Source organism: Meriones unguiculatus, chromosome 3 (assembly GCF_030254825.1).
Source record: "Meriones unguiculatus strain TT.TT164.6M chromosome 3, Bangor_MerUng_6.1, whole genome shotgun sequence".
Lineage (NCBI taxonomy): Eukaryota > Metazoa > Chordata > Mammalia > Rodentia > Muridae > Meriones > Meriones unguiculatus.
This window is the reverse complement of record NC_083351.1, coordinates 53,889,232-53,909,660: the sequence shown is the minus strand read 5'-3', so window position 1 is coordinate 53,909,660 and position 20,429 is coordinate 53,889,232. Positions and strand designations below refer to the sequence as shown.

Genomic DNA, 20,429 nt, shown 5'->3' with positions numbered 1-20,429 from the left:
CCCACTGAGCAAAGACTTCCAGGTGCATCCTTTTAGGAGAAGAGCACCCGCAACCCATGGGCAATCCCTCTCATGCTCTGTAGGTTCAATAAACTCAGTGGTTCCTCAGAGTGAATTTTGGTAGGATCATTATATTACATTAATTATATTATATTAATTACATTATATTATATTGGAAATGAAAGAACTTGAAAGCAGATTTTTGTATATTATTAGGCATTTTAATGTTTAACCTATCTGTTACCCTTTCTTCACTGGTGATACTGTAAATGTCATCAGTTTCATGGCAACCCGGGAATATGGTGACTCAAACCGTGATAGCTCTGACAGTTGTTGGGGGGTTCTCTATTGGAACACATGTATTGGCTCAGACATTTATTTAAGACCCAGGTCACCTCTGGGCAATCCTCCCCACCTCGCTGGTAAGTCAGTTAACTTGTTTCAAACGACTGCGTTTTGTGGTGACTGCATCACTGAGCAGAGGCCCCAGAGGAAAGCAATCCGGGAAAACACCAAGGGCTCTCCACAGCTGGCGGATGGGGGCGTGTCGCCGCGGAGCATGCGCAGAGGCGGCGGCGGAAGCGAGCGGTCCTGGGGCGGAAGTGACGCGACGCCGGTCCTCCGCTTCGAGGAGGTGTAGCCGGTCCGCGCTGGGAGGCGGCGGTGGTGGCCGCTGAGCTCCGGAGTGGGGTGTAGCGTGCCGGGCGGAGGCCCTGACGGGTAAGGCTGGAGGGCGGGCCGCGAGCCTGGCGGGGGGCCCGGTGCTCGCGCTCCGTTTCGGGCCTGGAACTTGGGCCTGGCGAGTGTTGGGAACCGTCTCCGTGGTGACGAAGCTCTCCTTGCCAAGGACAAGCTTCTCCCGGGCTGCGATTGTGACGTGTGCCGGGCTTGGGGTGGTCGTGAGTGGGAAGCGCGGTGGGAGCGGTCGTGCTAGGCCGCGGCTGGCCGGGGCCTCCGTCGGGCAGGAGACTGGTGGAGTGGCGAGAGCGCTAGGCCGCGGCGAGCCGGGGAGGACCCAGCCCTGGGACAAGTCGGACTGTTTTGGTTTGAGTCGCCTCTGGAGGAAGAGGCGGGGACTCCGTGCGCCGCCTGGCCTTGCGGTTTACCTGTTTTTGGCCGGATCTCCGGCTTGTCCTGGGCTGAGGGATTAGTTAATCCTCGCTGTTGGGAAAGCAGGCCCCTCCCGCCCCGCGCCCCGGTTCCCGGAGAAATGTTGGGGAGGTTCGCTTGGCTCTTTGGCCTCCTGGACTTTCTTTCACGCCCCGCCTCCCTCGCCCCGCCTCCCTCGCCCCACCCCCTGCCGACGTTCTGAGGTGTTTGGACCGGTCCGAAGGTGCCAGACGCATTCCGGCTGGCGCTCAGCGCCCTGAAACTGTGCTGTTAGAATTTAGCTGGGGCGGACGCTTGCATTTCTCTATTGAGAACCGTGAAGTAAAATTTGCTCCTGAAAGTTTGGTTAGAAAGCATTGTGGCATTTGACTGTGAAAGGCTTTTGGCTTTACAGTTATGCTAACCTCTTCCTAGCAGTGGTTAACTTTGGTGATCCGTACGCGAACAAATACTAATTAAAGTGTTATTGTTCAATCCAAAACATTTGAAAAAGATTATTTGAATAACAATAGTTGAAATGGGCTGATTAAGTGGGCTTGCGATCTTTAAGGAGCTTTAAGTTACTCTCCTTAAGGAGGCGAGTGTAGGAATGGCCGAGGCTGAGCGCTCTCCTGCGCTCTCTTTTCAGGGGTTAATTGGATCTCTGTATGTTCCTCCGGAATATTAGGAATACAGGCAAATAGCACCACCCAGGATTTCACTTAGATTTCTGCAAGAATATATTTGACTATGCTAGAAATGACTGGTTAACCTCATCCCCTTTGTTAAATTTAAAATAAAATTGTATGTATTACTTGTTTTCAGGTTATTAGTTAGCTGCATGCCGTTTGCTTTAAGCATCTCAGCCACGTATGTCAAATTTAACCAATGAATATCTTTTCCGTTAAAGGATGCTGTTTTTTAAAAAAAAAAAATTTTTTAGACTTTATGTGCATGAGTCTTTTGCCCGCATTTATGTAATGTATGGGCACCATTTGTATGCCTGGTTGCACATAAGTTAGAAGAAGGTATCAGATCCTCTGGATCTAGAGTGATTGTTGTGAGCCACCATGTGGACACTGGGAACTCACCCTGGGTCCTCTGCAAGAGCAACAAGTGCTCTTAACTCCTGAGTCATCTCTCCAGCCCCTAGTTTTATTATACATTGATTGGTTGATTGTTTTTTGTTGTTGTTGTTTTTCAAGACAGGGTGTCTCTGTATAACTTTGGCTGTCCTAGACTCGCTTTGCAGACCATGCTAGCCTTGCACTAACAGCAATCTGCATGCCTCTGTCTTCCAAGTGCTGGGATTATGGGCTTGGGCACTGAGACTGGCTTGGCTTGCTAAGTTTTTATGCATGCTCCTAACTATACGTGTATATTTCTTTGGAAGAACTACCTTATCTGTAAGGTTTATTTTTACTTAATTATTGGCAGGGTCTCACTATGTATCCCTGGCTAATCTGGAACTCTCCATGTAATTCAGATTGGCCTTGAACTCAGAGATCTGCCTGCTTCTACCTACCTTCTGAGTACTGGTAAAATTTATTGTAGTATTTTCTTTTGGAATGGTTGTTGGAATGTAAACTTGGGTTGTATGCACTTGTGGCTCTAAAGTTTACACATTTCCTCTCCCGTAATACTTACGGGCAAAGAGCATAGTATCTTAGAAATGAATTTGTAAGAAAATACAAAAAGTAAGTTAAGTCAGACCTGATGTTTTGTCACCTGGAATTCTAGCACTTGGGAGGCTGAGGCAGGAGGAGTGTCATGAGCTTGAGGCCAGCCTGAACTACAGCACATGGAGCCTTTCTCAAAAGAAAACAATAACTGGATGACAGCTGGACAGAATATAGGAGTACTCAGCTGCTAAGGCTTCTGGAGATAGAGATATCTTCAGGGTGCAAATTAACAAGTCTTGTTTCTGCCTCCTAGAAAGTTGGCTGATAATATCTTTCTGAGAATATGGTATCCTACAAACTATGCAGAGCCGAACAGTGAGTAAGGGAACTTATTGAATACCAGGCTATTTTTATTCCTCTTCAGATGTTTCGGTCTTTTTGGATTTAAGTTTGAAGAAATTAATACATACATTCCTACGTGTACACACACACACACACACACACACACACACTATTTGTTTGTTTGTTTGTTTGAGGCAGGGTCTTGCTTTGTAGCCTTGGCTGGTCTGGAACTTACTGCGTAGGTGAGGCCACTTTAAACTCACAGAGGTTGTCTGCCTGTTTCCCAAGTGCTAGAAATAGGTTCCTGTTTTTCTAACTGAATTTTTTTAAAAACATTGGCTGTCAACCACTATCTTAATTATGGTACTTTGGAAGGGTATAATGTTTTCTGTTGAAGTAAATTAGACACTTTTTTGTTTTTTTACTATCTTCCTTTTATTGACTTTATTCTTGAAATTTCTGACTGTATGCAAAAGGAACGGGAGCAGTGAAATTAAGATTTTTGCTATTATTTTATTGTTCCCTCCCTTCCTCCTTCCCAACACATTTTTTTTTCCTTCTGGAGTTTTTAAAGCAAATGCTATAAATCAAGCCTTTTCACCTATAGTTAGTAGCTAAGTAATGAAGACTTAAAACAAATAATGTAATATATTGCACAGAACTTTTATGAAGCTTAATTTTAGGATTGGTGAAATAGCTAAAATTTAAAAAGTCAAATTTAATTTCCTATGGAGCCACTGGAACAATTACTACTACAGAAAGCTTCTTTGTTTGGGGCTAGTAAAAGCCCAAGAGTGGTAAGTAAAGATGACGTTGAAATGCTTTTTCTGTCCTAATTTTAGCCATTTGCTTAGGTGAATGTCTACTACTCTTACTTATCGTGCCTTTAGAGAATAGCAAATTGTAGAAACAATAAAATTGGGTGTTAGTGCAAAGATTTCAGAGCAGTGGTTCTCAACCTTCTTAATGTTGCTACCCTTTAATACAGTTCCTCCTGTTGGAGTGACCCTTAATATTAAAATTATTATCATTGCTACTTCATAACAGTAATTTTGCTCCTGTTACGAATAGTAATGTAAATATTTGTATTTTTGAATGATCTTAGGCAACCCTCATGAAAGGGTTGTTAGGGACCCACAGGATGAGAACTTCTGTCATGGAATGTACTTTTACAGCCTAACACACCTAAAGGAATTGTGTTGGTATTAGAACTTTGGGACCCTAACAGGAAGTTCACTGTAGCATTTCAGACATTGGTCCCTAGACACATATGTTAGGCCTTTCAATTAGTAACTGGAAATTTTTTATTTATCACTTCCCAACTTAACTGTACTTGATTCTGTAGAGACAAGGAAGCAGAGTCTGGCATGGTAAATACAGTGCCTACTGTATTTCTCTTTCCAGCTAACCTGGCTTGTTCTTTCTGGATGCCGGTGGGGTTACACTTCCCAGGCATTACCACATGGTAATGCAGTGACTTTGCACATGGCTTCTGTGCATGTGCATTCTGGGCATTTGGCATTCTCTGAATTCCAGTGTTTTTAGTAGCTTTCCTGTCATTTCAGTGTGTTTCTTACCTGTGGGAAGAGTGAAGTAGAGTTACTGTGTAGGAGTGAGAATTTTTTTTTTTTTTCAAATTTAAAATTGATGATTCAGGTTTTGTCTATATCTGGTAACTTTTTAAAATTAGAAGCTATATTTTCATAAAGGTAAAAAAAAAAAACCCAAGCCAAAATAATAATAGACTATCTTTTGTAAAATACTTCTATAGCTTTAATAGCATTGATTTCATTTTTCTGTGCTCCTGAGGATAAAACCCCGGGGCTTCAGTACAACTGACTACATTCCCAGATCTTTGTGTGTGTGTTTGTGTGGAAGCCAGAGTTTGACGTTAAGTGTTTTCCTCTGTGGCTGTCTACCATATTTATTTGTTTTGAAGATAATCTCTCATTGAACCTGGATTTTGCTGGTTCAGTGCATCCCTGGGATCTGCTTTTCTTTATGCCCAAAGCTCTGGGGCCTGCAGGTGTATGCCTGGGTCCAGACTCAGGTCCTAATGCCTACAAAATAGATACTTTACCCATCAAGGCATCCCTCTAGTCCCTTGTTTTTTGAGGGTCAGGGAAGGGAGTATCAGGCTAGGTTGGCCTTAAGATCTCTGTGTAGCTGAGTGATGACCTTGAACTCTTGATTCTTTTGCTTCCCAGTGCCAGGGTTACAGTTGTGGGCCACCATGCCTGCCCTGACCACAGATTCTTACTTTTCTGATGTGAACATAATGAATATGTGTGTGTGTGTTTATTAAAAACTTATTTAAAATGAAGTTTTATATCAATATGGTCATTTAAAACAAACGTTAACATTGAGTTGGTATATTTTCCCAGAAGTGATTTCCTTTTCCTTTTTTCTTTCTTTTTTTTTTTTTTTTTTAATAGTACCTATTATTAGAGAGAGGCCATCAGGTTTATATTGGCAGAGCCTACTGTTGTTTTCTTTGATTTTTGTCAGGAAAGATGGCTTGTTTTTCCAAGGAGAGATGCATTGCATTGAGTTGAATTTTGTTTCAAGACAGATCTTACTATCTTTTGCCTTTTAAACTCACTTGTAGCTTCCTGATTCATACTAGCTTTAGTTCCTCAGTTTATATTTTTGTATTTGGTTATATTTTAAAGGAACATATCTCATGTTCAAGGCATATACATATTTAAAATTAGAATCGAAAAAGTTAGGTTTGTGTGTGGGCTTCATATGTGAGGGACAAGTACTTGACTCTCTTGAGTTGTATCCCCATCCCCAAAGGTTATATGGGTTTTGAAAGTGCAAGTTTATAGTTGACAGTGCTTAACGATGTGAATTACTCATTTCAGATTCACAATGACATCCTTTCAAGAAGTCCCATTACAGACTTCCAACTTTGCCCATGTCATCTTTCAAAATGTGGCTAAAAGTTACCTCCCTAATGCACACTTGGAGTGTCACTACACCTTAACTCCATATATCCATCCACATTCCAAAGATTGGGTTGGTATATTCAAGGTAAGAAAACCTTCTGTGAGTATTTCTTCCATGTAGATTCATTTTCTCTTCTTAGAAATTATATTTGTTTATTTTGTGGTGTGCATGCGTGTCTGTGTGCGTGATCACATGCCATAGTTTGTGTCTAGTCAGGACAGCTTGAAGGAGTTATGGGTTTCAGGGATTGAACTCCAGTCATCAGGCTTGGGGGCAGGCACCTTTACTCGAGGGGCCATCTCAGGTGCCTTAAGCTCACACTAGCCTTGTCTTAGCAAACACTGCATTAAGGTTCAGTTTTGTAAATATCACCATGTGATAATATAACACCATGCAGTCACTTAAACACTGGGAACTTAATCTCACAGTTGTTCTCTGTGATCTAAAGGTCCAACTTGGATAAGGTATTTGTGAAAACTTTTTAGGATCATTTCCTGTATGTGCATGCACCTGTGTTGTCTGTACTAGGGACTGAACCTGAGGCTTCATGCTGTACACGTGAGCTGCATTTGCAGCTCAGAATCCTTTTTAAAAAATATTCCAAAGTTTCTGCCATTTCACACTGAAAAGGGGAAAAAAATAACTGATTTTTTTTAGATTTTCAAATTGTATACTCTCTCCTAGTAATTTGTGTTTTATTAGTCATCTGTAGCCATGTATTGCTTCTTTTGTTATATATCACTTAAATATTACTTATCTTGTATTTGTACTGCTTTTAGGTGAATATTCTATTTTGGTTGAGAGAACAGTAAATTCTTTGTTGGCTGGTTCATGTAGTCACCAATCAGTTTTTCGTAATATCAACTTGAAAATTATGATTCAATGGTTACAACTTTGTATTTACTATGCAGGAGATTTTCTACATTTTTCTGGCTCTTCAGAATATAGTACAGAACAAACATTGTCATTTGATCAGTGAAAGTAATTCATAGCTAGGCAAACATTGATAAAATTTCAAAAGGTTTGAAAAATTTTTTTAGCTCTTTTCTGTTTATTGCATGAAAGAACTACACTAGTCCAGGTTAAAAGTGGACCCTGAGTGGTTATCTTACACAAGCTTGATGTTTTTAAACTTGTGGTAGGAGACTGAAGGGAAAGTCCACTTACTGCAAGACTTCAGAAAGCCACAAGTACTGGAAACCCACGAGCCTTCAGTTGGTCATCCTTAGCAGTCCAGTCTCTATCAGGAACTGGCTTATGTTCGTTCTTGCACTGGTCGTCATCCTGTAGCTGAATTACTTCTCCATGTTCTGGATGCTCAATTATAGTACCATTGCAGGCAAACTTCTTAAAGGCCTTCACTAGTTTTTGTTATAATCATCAGTGATTCCTTAGATGGTAGTAAGAGTCTTTCTGCTGTTTTCTTTGTTGAATTTTTATATGGCTATAATCGTCTGTGCCTGAAGAAAGCAGATCATCACCCTTACTTGCATCAGCAAAAGGGGTTATAAGAGTGGAGGTTCTGGGTAGTGGCCAAATGTGTCATAGTATTTATGTACTTAGTCATTGAATTAGCTCATTAGTTAATTGGAGCAGGTTCTTACTATAGAACATTTATATTGTAGCTAACATCTTTGTTTTTTTGTTTGTTTTGTTTTGTTTTGTTTGAGAGCCGTACTGCTGCCTTACTGCTAGTGTAGGCTGACTTAGAACTCTGACCCAGACCTCACTGTGTAGCCCAAGCCCAGGCTTGTCTTGAATTTGTGAAGGCTTTTGTAAAACCGAAAGAGGTTAAGCCAAAGAGTGTCAATTGAAAGTTCTGTTAGCTAGCTCTTGTCCCAAATTTGGGGTGCTTGCTTGAGCATGCAAACCCTGCCCACAGGCCCTGTCCACAAAATGACAAGGCTCAGAGTTACAGTTTGGGAGGGGCTCAGCTCCCAAAGGCTCCCAGAATTTAGGCTTCTATGAAGACCCCACAGTGAAGGCCTCTGCCAGTTTGAGGAATCTTGTGCTATTTTCACAAGTCAACCTGTTCTGCAGAGATAACCAAGTTAACTGCTGTGGAAAATAGCTCTCAAACTGCTTGAGTCTTTGTTTCATGCTTTTGTTATGTCTCATAACCTTTTGTTGGAAGAAGTGATTTAAGCCACCCATTATGGTGTGATGAAGGTTCCCTCTGGATTCTAATACTTTTAAAAGTTAATTACACTTTATTCACTTTGTATCCTGGCTGTAGCCCCCATGGATTCTAGTGTTTTGACTGACAAAGCTGCAGATATTTTTACAGGAGGTCCTTCATCTGGCAGCTTAGTTTCCCCTTACTCCTTAGACCTTTGGCAGCTTGATGATTGTCTTGGTGTCTCTTTGGGCTTATCCGAGTTAGGGTGCTTGAGGTTTTTTGTTTTGTTTTGTTTGTAGAGACAGGATTTTACTGTGTAGTCTATGAGTCCTCAAGCTCATTGTATACCAGGCTACCCCACTCTCCCAAATTCTGGGACTCTAGGCATAGACCATCATGTTTAGCTAGTTTGAATTTCTTTACTTTGTTCATTTCCTTTTTCATACCCAGTAAATTTCAACTACTACTTGTAAATATATGCTCTAAGGCTCTGATTATTTCTAGAACTTTTCAATGAATGTATTTTTCTTGTTTTGTTTTTTTCCCTCCTCTTCCTCCTCGTGAGTAGTGGAACTAAAGATGTGTACCACTACTCTGTTGATGCTGTTTCTATTGATAATTTCCCTTATGCTCACCCCCCGCCCCGTACCCTTTTATAGGCCCCACCCAGTTACTGGCATTAACATGTAAAATTACATTTAGTTAATTAATAGTATATGTACATGTGTGCTACGTGTGTGTGTGTGGCTGTCTAGGTCAGAGGACAGTTTTCAGGATTCAGTTCTGTTTTCTACCATGTAGTTCCCAGTGATTAAATCAGAAGGCCTCAGACTTGCTGTGTAGTTGATGTCTGGCCGAGTTTGCAGTCTTTCTCCTGCTATTTAAGCAGTTGTGGGAACCTTGTGAAATTTCGATTCAGTCATTGTATTCTTTGTCTCCAGAGTCCTGTGACTCTGTTTTGTTGTTGTTCTGCTTCATTGTTTTGTATAGTTGATTATCTGAGTGCATTGAACTTAATTAAAATGATCATTTTGGATTCTTGGTAAGATAATTCACTGGTCTCTGCTGCTTGAGGCTATTTTCTTTTAATGACGTTTCTTAAGATTTATTTTCTTCTTTAGATCCTCCATTCTTCAGAAGAACTTACTCATTTTGTGAATTCCATAAAGTAGTTTCCTCTTTGAGCCACTTCAGACTTGATTTGAATAGGAAAGACTTTCAGCATATACCCTGCCCAAAGGTTCTTGGGGTTCCCTTTTCCAGTCAGGAGTTTGTATTCTTTCTCCCTCTTGTGTCTGTCTGTGGTACTGCATGTTCTCTGTTGAAACTCGCTGTTGAATAGTCAGGCCTTTTTCCGCAGTGCCTAGGCACCTAAAGCACCTGGTTTTGTTGGTGCCAGGTTTTAGGTGAGGCAGAAACCTGCTCTGTATATCAGAAAGCTTGTATGTTAGATACATTTCTGCTCTGCCTTGATTGAATCCCCCAAGAGTGAAGCTGCCGTTGGAATCTGTTTCCTGAGCCTGATGAGGACTGTTGTGGTGTTAAAAACAATTCCTCTTTTGTTTTTCAGTGGAGCTCTTTTTGAATTTTAGCTCGCCTGGAATACTTGCTGGAGTACTTTTGTAATGGGCTTTTGGAATTCTCAAGGAATTTTCTGGATTATGTACTGTTAAATCCATAGCTGCTGGGGCAGAGTGTGGGCTGTTCAGTCTCCTGTCGTCTTGATCTTACTTTCACTTTCACTTACTTGGTAAAAGCTTCTTTTTCATACATTTTGTATTTTTCTCAGTGTAAACAACAGAGGAGCCTTTTTTTTTCTTTTCTTTTTTTCTGTCTTTTATCAACTATACTTCTTTTGGGAACTAAATATTCACGGTGCCAGTGTTAGAAGGAAAGAGCTGGAATTTCAGACAGTGTGAAGAGTGTCTTCTGTTCTGCCAGTAAAGGCGTGAGGAGAACGGCAGTGGTTACGAGCGTTGCACTTTTAGCTCAAATTCTGCTTGCTCTCACTAATGGCATATAGGCAGCTTCAATATTGTTTTGTCTGTAAGCTGAGGTTAGTCAAAGTTGTAGGACATGGGGCTGGTGAAGATAGCTCAGAAAGTAACACAAAGGCAGGCAGCCAGAGTTCAGTCCCCGGAAGGAAGAGTACTGACTCCCGAAAGATGTCTGTGTGTGTGCACAAGTGCATGTACACACACACACACACACACACAAAAGAATCAGAAAAGTCAGAACATATAATCTAAGGCTGTGATGGACATACACTTTTATTGTAATGTTGCTAGCAGTGTACTTGCTTTAAATTTACCTCTAATATTCAGTATTTAACAAAGTCTCATCTGGTTAGAAGAGTAGTTTGGAATCTGTAAGTTGAAAATTTTACATATACATATTTTCATTATTGTATCTTGTGTGTATTACTGTGTTATGTACGGGCATTTCTCATGTGAGTATTCAGTATGCATTTTCCCTTGCACACCACCAGCTGAAAATATGTTAGTAGGTAAGGTGTAAGTAATCTCTTAGAATGTGTACTTCTCCCCACTGAAGATACACAAATGACTTTCAGGCAGAACTTGCCGGAGATAAGAGATTAGCGACTTAAATTACAGGAGAGTGCCTATATAAAACAAAGCAAGACAAACCACCCCTCTCCCCAAAAAAACAACAACCAGACCCTAAATACGAGGTATAAAACAATAAGTTATTAAAAATACACAATGTGGAAGTTGGGGAGGTGGCTTAATCAGTAAATTGCCATAAGGACCTGAATTTGGATCCCTAGCACCCATGTTATAAAGCTGAGTCTACATGTCTGTCATCCTGACACAGACAGGCAGAGACAGAAGAATTTCTAGGGTTTGCTGACCAGCAGTCCAGCCAATTCAGTGACCTTCACTGAAGGATCATTGAGAGACCCTGTCTCATAAAACAGGTGGAACACATTGAGAAAGACACTCAGCCTTGACCTCCGCCATCTCTGTGCAAAATCATGCACCTGTGTGCACCCAGATCTACAGTGTGTAGTGACACAGTTGTTTTAAATAAAACAGAAGACTTTGTACATGATCATGTGTATTTATAGATTGTCTTGGAGAAATTAGGTAAGGTAGCACTTTGCATTTGGATATATAGTTGAAGCATCATTCAGTTTATTTAAAGTGCTGCAGTTTTAGGCCACATCTTAACCATAATGACATGCCTGATAACAGCTCAAGATTTGTAAATATGAAATGCCTATTTTAACTTTAGGATGTAATAAAAATGTTATATTTCGCTAATATTAAGGTATTTACTTACATTTCTTCTAAAACTTTACTCCTTTAGGTTGGATGGAGTACTTCTCGGGATTACTACACATTTTTGTGGTCTCCTATGCCTGAACATTATGTGGAAGGGTCAACAGTCAACTGTGTACTGGCATTTCAAGGTAATACCTGAAGACTGAAGGGCTTGGCCAAGCTAGCAGTCTCTGTTGTAGTTCTCTGCTTCAAGCATATATAAATGAGTCTTGAGTAAAAGTCAGATGAATGTCAGTACCAAATGTGGGGCGCATGATATTTTCACAGCTACTCAGAACACTTCTTTTTAAGAAGGAAACTTGCAGTTTCTTTTTTTTTAATTATTTTTTTTAAACTTGGAGTTCCTTAAGAAAAAGTTTTGATACAGATTTAAGTGTACGCATTAAGAAGGGAAGGGAGACAAGGGGACAGAAGTACATATCCATCCACAAAAACTGAGGGTTGATTGAGGTCTAGGAAAAAAATATTGACCAGAGATGAAGTTGAAGTTATACTCATCCATTTGTATTTTCAAAAGACTCTTTCATTTATGCTGGTTTTTGGTTTGCCACTTGAGAAGGACATAAACTTAGGGTACCCTTGTTTCAGGGGTGTTACCTTCTTTCTGGTTCCTTTGGGATTAACTATTCATAGAAAACTGTATATTCATGGTGTTAGCAAGTCCACTGTTGTGTTTACTAGCAGTACTTTAGGAGAAGGACTATGATTTTATTTTATGCACTAGGAAACAGCTACCAAGAGATTTTCATCGTGGTTCTTAGGCCAATGTTTATCTCTAGATAAGAGTAAAAAGTTTTATTGTGTTATTATTGTACTCTAGGGTAACTGTAGATAGTGAATATGTACTATGTGTCTCAAAAGATAGAATAAAAGGATAGTGTCTTTTCTATTGTTGTAATATGACATTGGAACCAAAACACATTAAAGAAGAAAGATTTAATTGGGATTTATAGTGTCACAGAGAAATACCATGGCCATCATGGTGGGTAGTGTGGCAACAGACAAGCAGGCATGACACTGGGGTAGTAGCTTGTAGAGACACCGACAAGGCAGAGAGAGCTAACTGGACCTTTTAGACTTTAAAGCATGCCCCCAGTGGCACACCTCCTTCAGTAAGGCCACATCTCCCAATCCTTCCCAAATGGCTCCACCAGCTGAAGACTGAGCATGCAAATACATGAGCCTATGGGCGCCATGCTCCTAGACACCATAGACACATATGTATAAACATATATGCAAACAAGGGGAGAGAGAGAATAGGAATGGATATGAGTATGAGGGTCTTGATGTAGCCAGGACTAGCCATGGATTTGTAACCCTGCTCAGCCTCCTGAGTGCTGCTGGGACTTATAGGAATGTACCACCATGCTTGGCTAAGCTGGAACCCAGATAAAAATGCCACTGCAGGTGCATGCATCCCAAAACTTTTCAAGTTTGACGGGATGTGGATACAGGAGAATTTGTCAGAAGCTTGAGACTTGTCTCTAAAAAGCAAGTGGAAGAAGAGAACCAACTCAAAACACACATACATAAGTTTTTTTTTTTTCTTCTTTCTCTCCACAAAGGATCATGTTTGTCGTATAAATAGGCAAGGCTTTGGGAGTGTAAGCTACTGGTGGTGTGTTTAGCATGCACAAAGCTCCGGGTTCAATGCTCTGCACCTGCCATCAGCCAGAAGCATAAGTTAAGGTCTGCACTGTGTTTTTAAATTAGGCTTTAGCTGACCAAATCTAAGCATGTGTTGGAGTTGATAACATTTCAGTTTTTTTCTGAAAAGGTGTGGATTTATTTTTGTTTGTCTTTATTGTGAAAGTTTTTTTTTTTAATAAGTCAACTTACTGGATTTATTTTAGTGACTAATGCATTTATTAGTAACTTAGCAAGAATGCAAAATCATCCAGTTTGTCTATACCTGAAGACACTTTCCTGGGTGTTAAGCACAGAAGCAGTAAAGAAATTTTACAAATTCAGTAATGTTTTTAGTTTGAATTTTATTTATGTCTGTGTGACTAATCACTGATGTTACATTACAGATTGGCTGATTTTTTTTATTGTTTTGTTTTCTAAACAAATGCTCTTAAATTGTAGCACTGAATGATTACATTTAGTTGAAATAGTTATAAGCCATATTATTTTAGATAATTTTTTTTAAATCATCATACCCTGAATGTCTATATTGTAGTTTTTTAAAGATTTTTTTTTAATCATTAAGTGTGTGTGTGTGTGTGTGTGTGTGTGTGTGTGTGTGTGTATGTGTGTGTGTGTTTGGGGGGGCAACATGTGGAGGTTGGAGAATAACTTACAGAATTGATTTGCTCCTAATAGGTGGGTATAAGGTATTGATCTCAGGTTACCAGGTTTGGTTGTCAGGCTTGGTGGATAGTACCTTTACGAACAGTACCACAGATAGTTTCTGGTTTGTCTTGTCTTGTCGTTCTGTCTGTCTCGAAGGAGAAAAGCCACCTATTTTTTAAAAGGTTCAAATCAGGTGAATGAAGGTAGGTATCATAATAATGAATCTAAAAATTTAGGACATGAGAGATTAGTAGGTATAGGTTTTAGATTCTGGGGTACTTATCTTTATATATACTCAGATCCTCCTTTCTTCTCTCTCATTCTCTCTCTCTTCTTCTTCTTTTTTTTTTTTTTTTTTTTTTCTGAGACAGGGTTTCTCTGTTTAATGGCTCTGGCTGTCCTGTGCATGCTTTGTAAAACCAGACTGGTCTTGAAGTCACTGAGATCTGACTGCTTCTGCCTCCCCAGTGCTGGGATCAGAGGCATGTGTCACCATGCCTGGCTTATGTTTTTTCTTAAGTTTTTTTGATTCTAGGATTCAATCGTATACGTACTATAATCACTTACATATGCATTCCCCCCACCTCCCTGTGTTGTAGGTCTGTACCTGTCCTCAGTGTTTTGGAGATCTAAGGTACAAAGCCTATAAAAGCTGAGCATGGTGGCACATGCATGTATTTTCCAGCTATGTGGTAGGCCAGTGCAGAGGGATTAAAGTATAAGACTGTGTCTCAACATTAACTTCTTTTTGAAGGGCTCAGATATAAAGCTCTCTGTGGTAAATCACTTGTTTAGCTCGAGTGAAGCCCTGAGTTCAATTTCCAGTACCACTGCCTCTCTACTGTCAAAGGCATTTGCATTGTGAGTAGTAATATAGAGTACAGAATTGAAGGTTTTTAAGTAAAAAAAAAAAAAATTCTGTGTGGATATTTGAAAAAGATTAACTTTAACTAGGACAATCCAGCAAAATTAAAAAGGGAGGGTGACATTGAAAATGAAACCAAATTTTGAACATAGTATTTTTCATATTATAGCTAATGTTATAAATATATTATCTGTAGAGTCAAAGGAACTTAGATAGCTTCATTCATATGCTAAATAGAGCTCAGTAGTTCCAAATCTTACTAACTTTTCTTGTGCTGCATCAATGGGCTTCATCTTTTTTTTTTTTTTTTGCTTTTACACAGTTCACATTTGTAACATATTCCTGTAGTTACTATTTCTTTTTTTACGTGAAGTGAATGTCAAATTGGAGGAGGCGTTTCTTTAATCTGGTATTCCCCAGTCCCTATCCCCATCCTTACATTTTTATTGGGTCTTCTCATCCGTCCTCTTTCTCATTGTGGAGTACGAACTTATTTCTCCATGAGTTGATTTTGCCATATTTAAGCTGCGGGGGAGAGACTGAGAGATGGCTTAGTGGTTCAGAACACTTGCTGCTCTCACAGAGGACCCAGGGTTCATCCAGTATCCTTGTGGCAACTCGCAGCCACCGTGTAACTCCAGCCTCGGTTGATCTAATTCCTCCTATGACCTCTGCAGGCATCACAAGGTGGTACATAGACATAGAAACAAAACCACTACGTGTAAATAAAAAATTTAATTAAAAAAATAAGGGGGAACGGTTGTGTACATTTATGTATAAGAGGTAAAACTTTGGGGTATGTTTGAGAAGAGAGTATAGCGTGGACTGATAAATTTGTGAACAGTAGGAAAGACTTATTCTAGATGTGTTCAGAATAATATATGGAAGGTGAAAAGTATTATTAAATAAATTAGCATTTTATAATAGCAACTTTAATCATTTTTATTACCCACTTGTAGGATATTACCTTCCAAACGATGACGGAGAATTTTATCAGTTCTGTTACGTCACTCATAAGGGTGAAATTCGTGGAGCAAGTACTCCTTTCCAGTTTCGAGCTGCTTCTCCGGTTGAAGAACTGCTCACTATGGAAGATGAAGGAAATTCTGATATGTTGGTGGTGACCACAAAAGCTGGCCTTCTTGAGGTGAGCATCTACAGTGAGGCGTAGAGATTGCCTTGACTGGCATTGTGAGAATTTTTGGGTTATGCCAAGAGTGGCTACCAGAACAAAATGTTTTAAAACTAAAATTACAAGTGAATGTATGTGTAAAGGCCAGAAATCAATGTTGATTGCTTCCTCAGTCACTTTCAATCTTTCTTTTTGAGAGAGGGTTTCTCATTGAACCTGTAGTTTACCACTTGGATTAGCTGGTGAGACTAGTCTTTGATCTTAGTTATTTAGTGGTTCTCTTGTGGTAGGCATTGTCACATGAGTGCCAGGAAGATGCTTGATTCAGGGCCTAAAAGTGTCCTATGCACAGTTACCTCCAGTGGAAGCACTCAGATCTGGGCTAGTCTCCTGTTCCTCACCCTGAGCTTTTCTTTTTCAGGTGACCAAATTCATTTGATTGATGAATTGTGCAGATTTAGGGTAAAGCTGGCTGGGAAAGTGCAATGAAGCAGTGCATCCAAATATAATTCAGTTTTTGAAACTGAGGATTGTGGGTTCATTGGTCTGATGATGGCATATGTTTTAGTTTTTTAGTAATTATGAAATGAGAAAAAAAGTCTTGTTTTAAGATCACATTTTCTAGTTTATATCTGAAAGCTAGATTGCTGTTTGAAATGATGTGATTAAATTGTACTTAGTTATTTTATTATAAAAGTAGCATTTTGGATTGGTTCATTTTTTTTTTATTTACATCTTTGTTTCAAATATTGGAAGTGATTGTTTTTTCTTTATAGACTGGTGGAACTTTAAAAGCAGATATTTTACGTTTTTGATTTTTCTTTGTTTCCCTTTAAGAACTGAGACTAGGAAAGGAAAGAATGTGAGGTTGCCATGTCTTCTGCTGCCAGGCTGTCCTAAGACAGTCTGCCCAGGAGTGAGAAAGAACGTGAATTTTCTTTCTTTTCCCAGAAATTCCTTTCTTATCTTAAATAAGAAATGTAGCTTTTATAGGGTGGCTGAAACATTTTGTAGTGACAACTGCCTCTGATCAGGGTTTTTAGCCTGGTATTTGAATGTTACTCAGAGATACTGAAATAAGCCCTGCTCCTGGGAATGCAGTAAGCATTGACGTGTGTTTTTTGAGTACTTGTCAGACCACCCTTATCTTAAGCCCTGCACATGATTGACATTTTGCTACCCACATCTCTGGATACTTTTGTCTAATTGGGACACAGCCCAGGTTACTTGCACTTTTTCTTGTCTCTACAAATATATACTATAAAGAAAAATTTAATTGCTGTCTCTTGGGAAATTTTTTGAGATAAAATGGTTTTGTTTTCTGACAAGTTCTCTTAGAATTCTACATTCATTGATGTCTTTAATCACAGTAAAAGTGATTAATGAGAAATAGTCTAAGAACCTGTGAGCCTGGAGTAGATAATAGAATAAATAAATAAAATAAAAAGGCATTTTAGGGATAGTAAGGGATGTTTGACCAAAGGCTATCTGGTGAATGATAACAATTATTCTGACTCTTAGTTAAGATCACAAGAGTGGTTTGAAAGGAGACTGTACTTACTAGAGGTGCTTGCTCTGAGGCACTTAGGGTTAGAGTGTCCATAATTTTATTTTGAGTGGTTTAGCAAAATAAAGCAAAATAAACTGATAAATATAATACAAGCCAGATGTGGTGGTATACATCTGTAATCCCTGCATTTGGGAAGCAAAAGCAGGAGGCAGAATTTCAGGCCTGCATGGGCTATGATACAAGACCCTGTTTTGTTCCCCACCCCCAAAAGAATAAAATGGGAAATGAATTTGACAGCACATTGATGACTAGTGAATTGGGTATATTTATTCTTTTGTATATTTAAAAGGAAAAAACAACCAAACTGTGTTGGGGTTAAAGTTAGGACCTTGACAAATGCTAGGCAAATACTGTTTGTTGAATTTTATCTTCAGACTTAGATTTATGTAAGTTTTAATTACATTTAAATTCTTTAAAACTTTGCTGCTAAGCTTTAGTAAATCCTTCCTGAAGTGTTGTAAATTAATTGCTGAAAAAGTTTTATTTGATAATTTTTCTATTATATTAGTTGAAAATTGAGCATTAGTTCTAATCTGCTAGAAAGTTTTGAGCTGGATTTAATAATAAGTTAATACTGTATTAACCTGTAGGGTTGAGGATTGATGTGCTTGCTTGATCTTCATTTTCCATTGGCTTATTGGATAGCATTTATTATTAGTTAATTTTTAATAGGTATAAACTTTTACCTTTATACTTATTCTTTGAAAGTTTCATGTATTTATGTAATAATTTTGCTAATCTACACCCACCACTATTTTTCCTCCAGTTCTCCTTAGCATCCTTACTCATTGGCTTTTCCATTTGAAAACATTTATTTTATGCATTTTGACATGGTATGTTGGTACAAATAGAGTATTCTAAAAGATTTTAGCAGGTGAGCTTTCATAAGTTATTTTAGGTTTTAGTCACTTATATCTGTGGTTCTATGACCCTGGAAAGCTTAATATGAGGTATATTGGCTATATTTGTTCTTAAAAGATTCAACACACTTATTAGTTAAATACCTCATTTATTAATTATTCCATGAGTTTTTATTTTTCTCTGGTTAGAAGCAAAGACTTCTTCCTATAAATACTAAACATTTTATGTATGACCGTGTTTGGTCCTTGATTTAGGTTTGGTTTTGTGTTTTCCTGCTAGAATTTCTATTTTCCTGAACTGAGTAATTATCAGAATTCCCATAAGAACAAGCTGCAGTTAGTATATTATTGTAGTCTTTAAATTTGTATTTTACGATTAAAACAATTGTGTGAGGTCTCTGCAAACACCAGGGGCAGCAGAGTAACAATCCATGTGAGATAAGAAGGAACTCCGGTTCAGCTGGACTCAGTAGTTGGTGTTCTGAGTCTGACTTTGAGCAGTTTATTTTAAGCGTATTTAAAGACAGTACAGTTTTGGAAAGAAATTTCCTAGTAACAGTGATCTCAATTCTGTATTCACACTAAAGCCTAAGGTGTGGCTACATTGAAACCCTTTTTGCAAAATACATGTGACCTCTTCTGTAAAGATGGATTCTATAGCTTAAGGATCATGGGGTGATCTGGTGTAGTCATAGAGATAGCATTGTGGCTAAAAAGTACACGTGACATCTTCCCTAAGGATGGGGGCTGTTGATTGAGAAACAGTGCTCAAGATAAAGGTCTTGGGAGGAGGAGTCTGGGGTGAATGTAATAGTCTGGGGGATTCAAATGTGGCCAGGCCCTGCAGAAAGCACAGAGGTCACCAGGCTATTAACTACATCCATTCCTGGCCTTCTGGGCAGAAAACAGGTACACATCCCTTAAAGAGGCAGCCCTACTTTAACATTCCAGGTTTCCCTGGTGCTTATCTGGGCATAAGTACTTTGTGCCCGCTGTACAGTTGACTATATCTTGCACACACATTGTGAATTTTTTAACAGAAGGATAATAGGCTGAATGATAATGCACTAGGTAAAGTGTAAAAATTTGTAAATTCACTTTTTAAAAGTAGGAAACTATTATTGTGAAATTTTATGATAAATATCAATTTGAGTTTTTTTTAAACAGCTGAAAATTGAGAAGACCCTGAAAGAGAAAGAAGAATTGTCAAAGATGATAGCTGTTCTTGAAAAAGAAACAGCACAACTGAGAGAACAAGTTGGAAGAATGGAGAGAGAACTGAGCCACGAGAAAGGACTGTGTGAGCAGCTGCAGGCTGAGCAGAAGGTTTGTTATGCCTTTCCAAAATGGAAGCAGTTGGGATGACTGAAAAATCAGGTCTTGAGGAAAGTAGCATGTGTCTGTGCAGGTGTGCATACGAGTCGTAATATAATTATTTATATATGCATTTTATTTCTTATGTATATGGCTATTTTGGCTTCATGTATTTCTTCGTGTAACATTTGCATGCCTGGTGCCCTTGGAGGTCAGAATTGGGGGTTGAGTCCTCTGGATGCTAGGGATAAATCTTAGGTCTTCTGCAAGAGCAGCAAGTGCTTTTACCCACGGAACCATCTCGCCAGCCCTAAGAATGTCAGTTCCTGTTAATCTTGAAATGATAAGAATTCAAAGCCAGATGTAGTGGTACATACCTGTAATCTTGGCACCCAAAAGATATAACAAAAGATATAATGAGACCCTTTTTAAGGCTAGGCAGTGGTGGTGCTTGCCTTTAATCCCAGCACTCAGGAGGCAGAGACAGCTGGTTCTCTTGAGTTGGATTTCCCCTGGTCTATGGAGTGAGTTTTGGGACAGTAATGGCTACACTGTCTTAAAAACCAAACCAACCAACCAACAACAAAACCCTTATTTTTGAATTTATTTAAGACAGGGTCTCTTCATAGTCTTGGTTGTGCTGGGACTCAATGTATAGACTAGTGTCACAGAGATATTCCTACCTCTGCCCCTGGGTGCTGTGATCAAAGGTGTGCATGGTGACATTTAGTCTGTCTTTTTTAAAGGAGAGATTTCTGAAGTATACACAATTTTGTTTTACTGAAGAATACTTTATTGTTGTTTTTAAGAGCCTTCTTGAAGTAACACAGAGTTTGAGAGTGGAAAATGAAGAGTTTATGAAGAGATACAGTGATGCTGCAGCTAAAGCTCAACAACTTGAAGAAGATATTGTGTCAGTGACACATAAAGCAATTGAAAAGGAAACTGAGCTAGACAGGTACGT

General features: G+C 39.2%; 1 protein-coding gene and 1 pseudogene across 2 annotated transcripts in view; one reads left to right on the top strand and one right to left on the bottom strand.

Annotated features, from left to right (window-relative positions):
- Nucleotides 1–580: 580 nt before the first annotated feature.
- Tax1bp1 (Tax1 binding protein 1) overlaps nt 581–20,429 on the top strand; it is a 52,568-nt gene continuing 32,719 nt past the window's right edge. For both annotated transcript variants that reach the window (XM_060379987.1, XM_021632778.2), the window contains exons 1-6: nt 581–720; nt 5,921–6,089; nt 11,455–11,557; nt 15,549–15,736; nt 19,319–19,477; nt 20,275–20,423. In XM_060379987.1, coding sequence (XP_060235970.1) covers nt 5,928–6,089; nt 11,455–11,557; nt 15,549–15,736; nt 19,319–19,477; nt 20,275–20,423 — 761 coding nt within the window. In that variant the 5' untranslated portion in view covers nt 581–720; nt 5,921–5,927. The remainder of the gene's footprint in view (nt 721–5,920; nt 6,090–11,454; nt 11,558–15,548; nt 15,737–19,318; nt 19,478–20,274; nt 20,424–20,429) is intronic.
- On the bottom strand, nt 7,182–7,551 carry LOC110546155 (eukaryotic translation initiation factor 1-like; annotated as a pseudogene).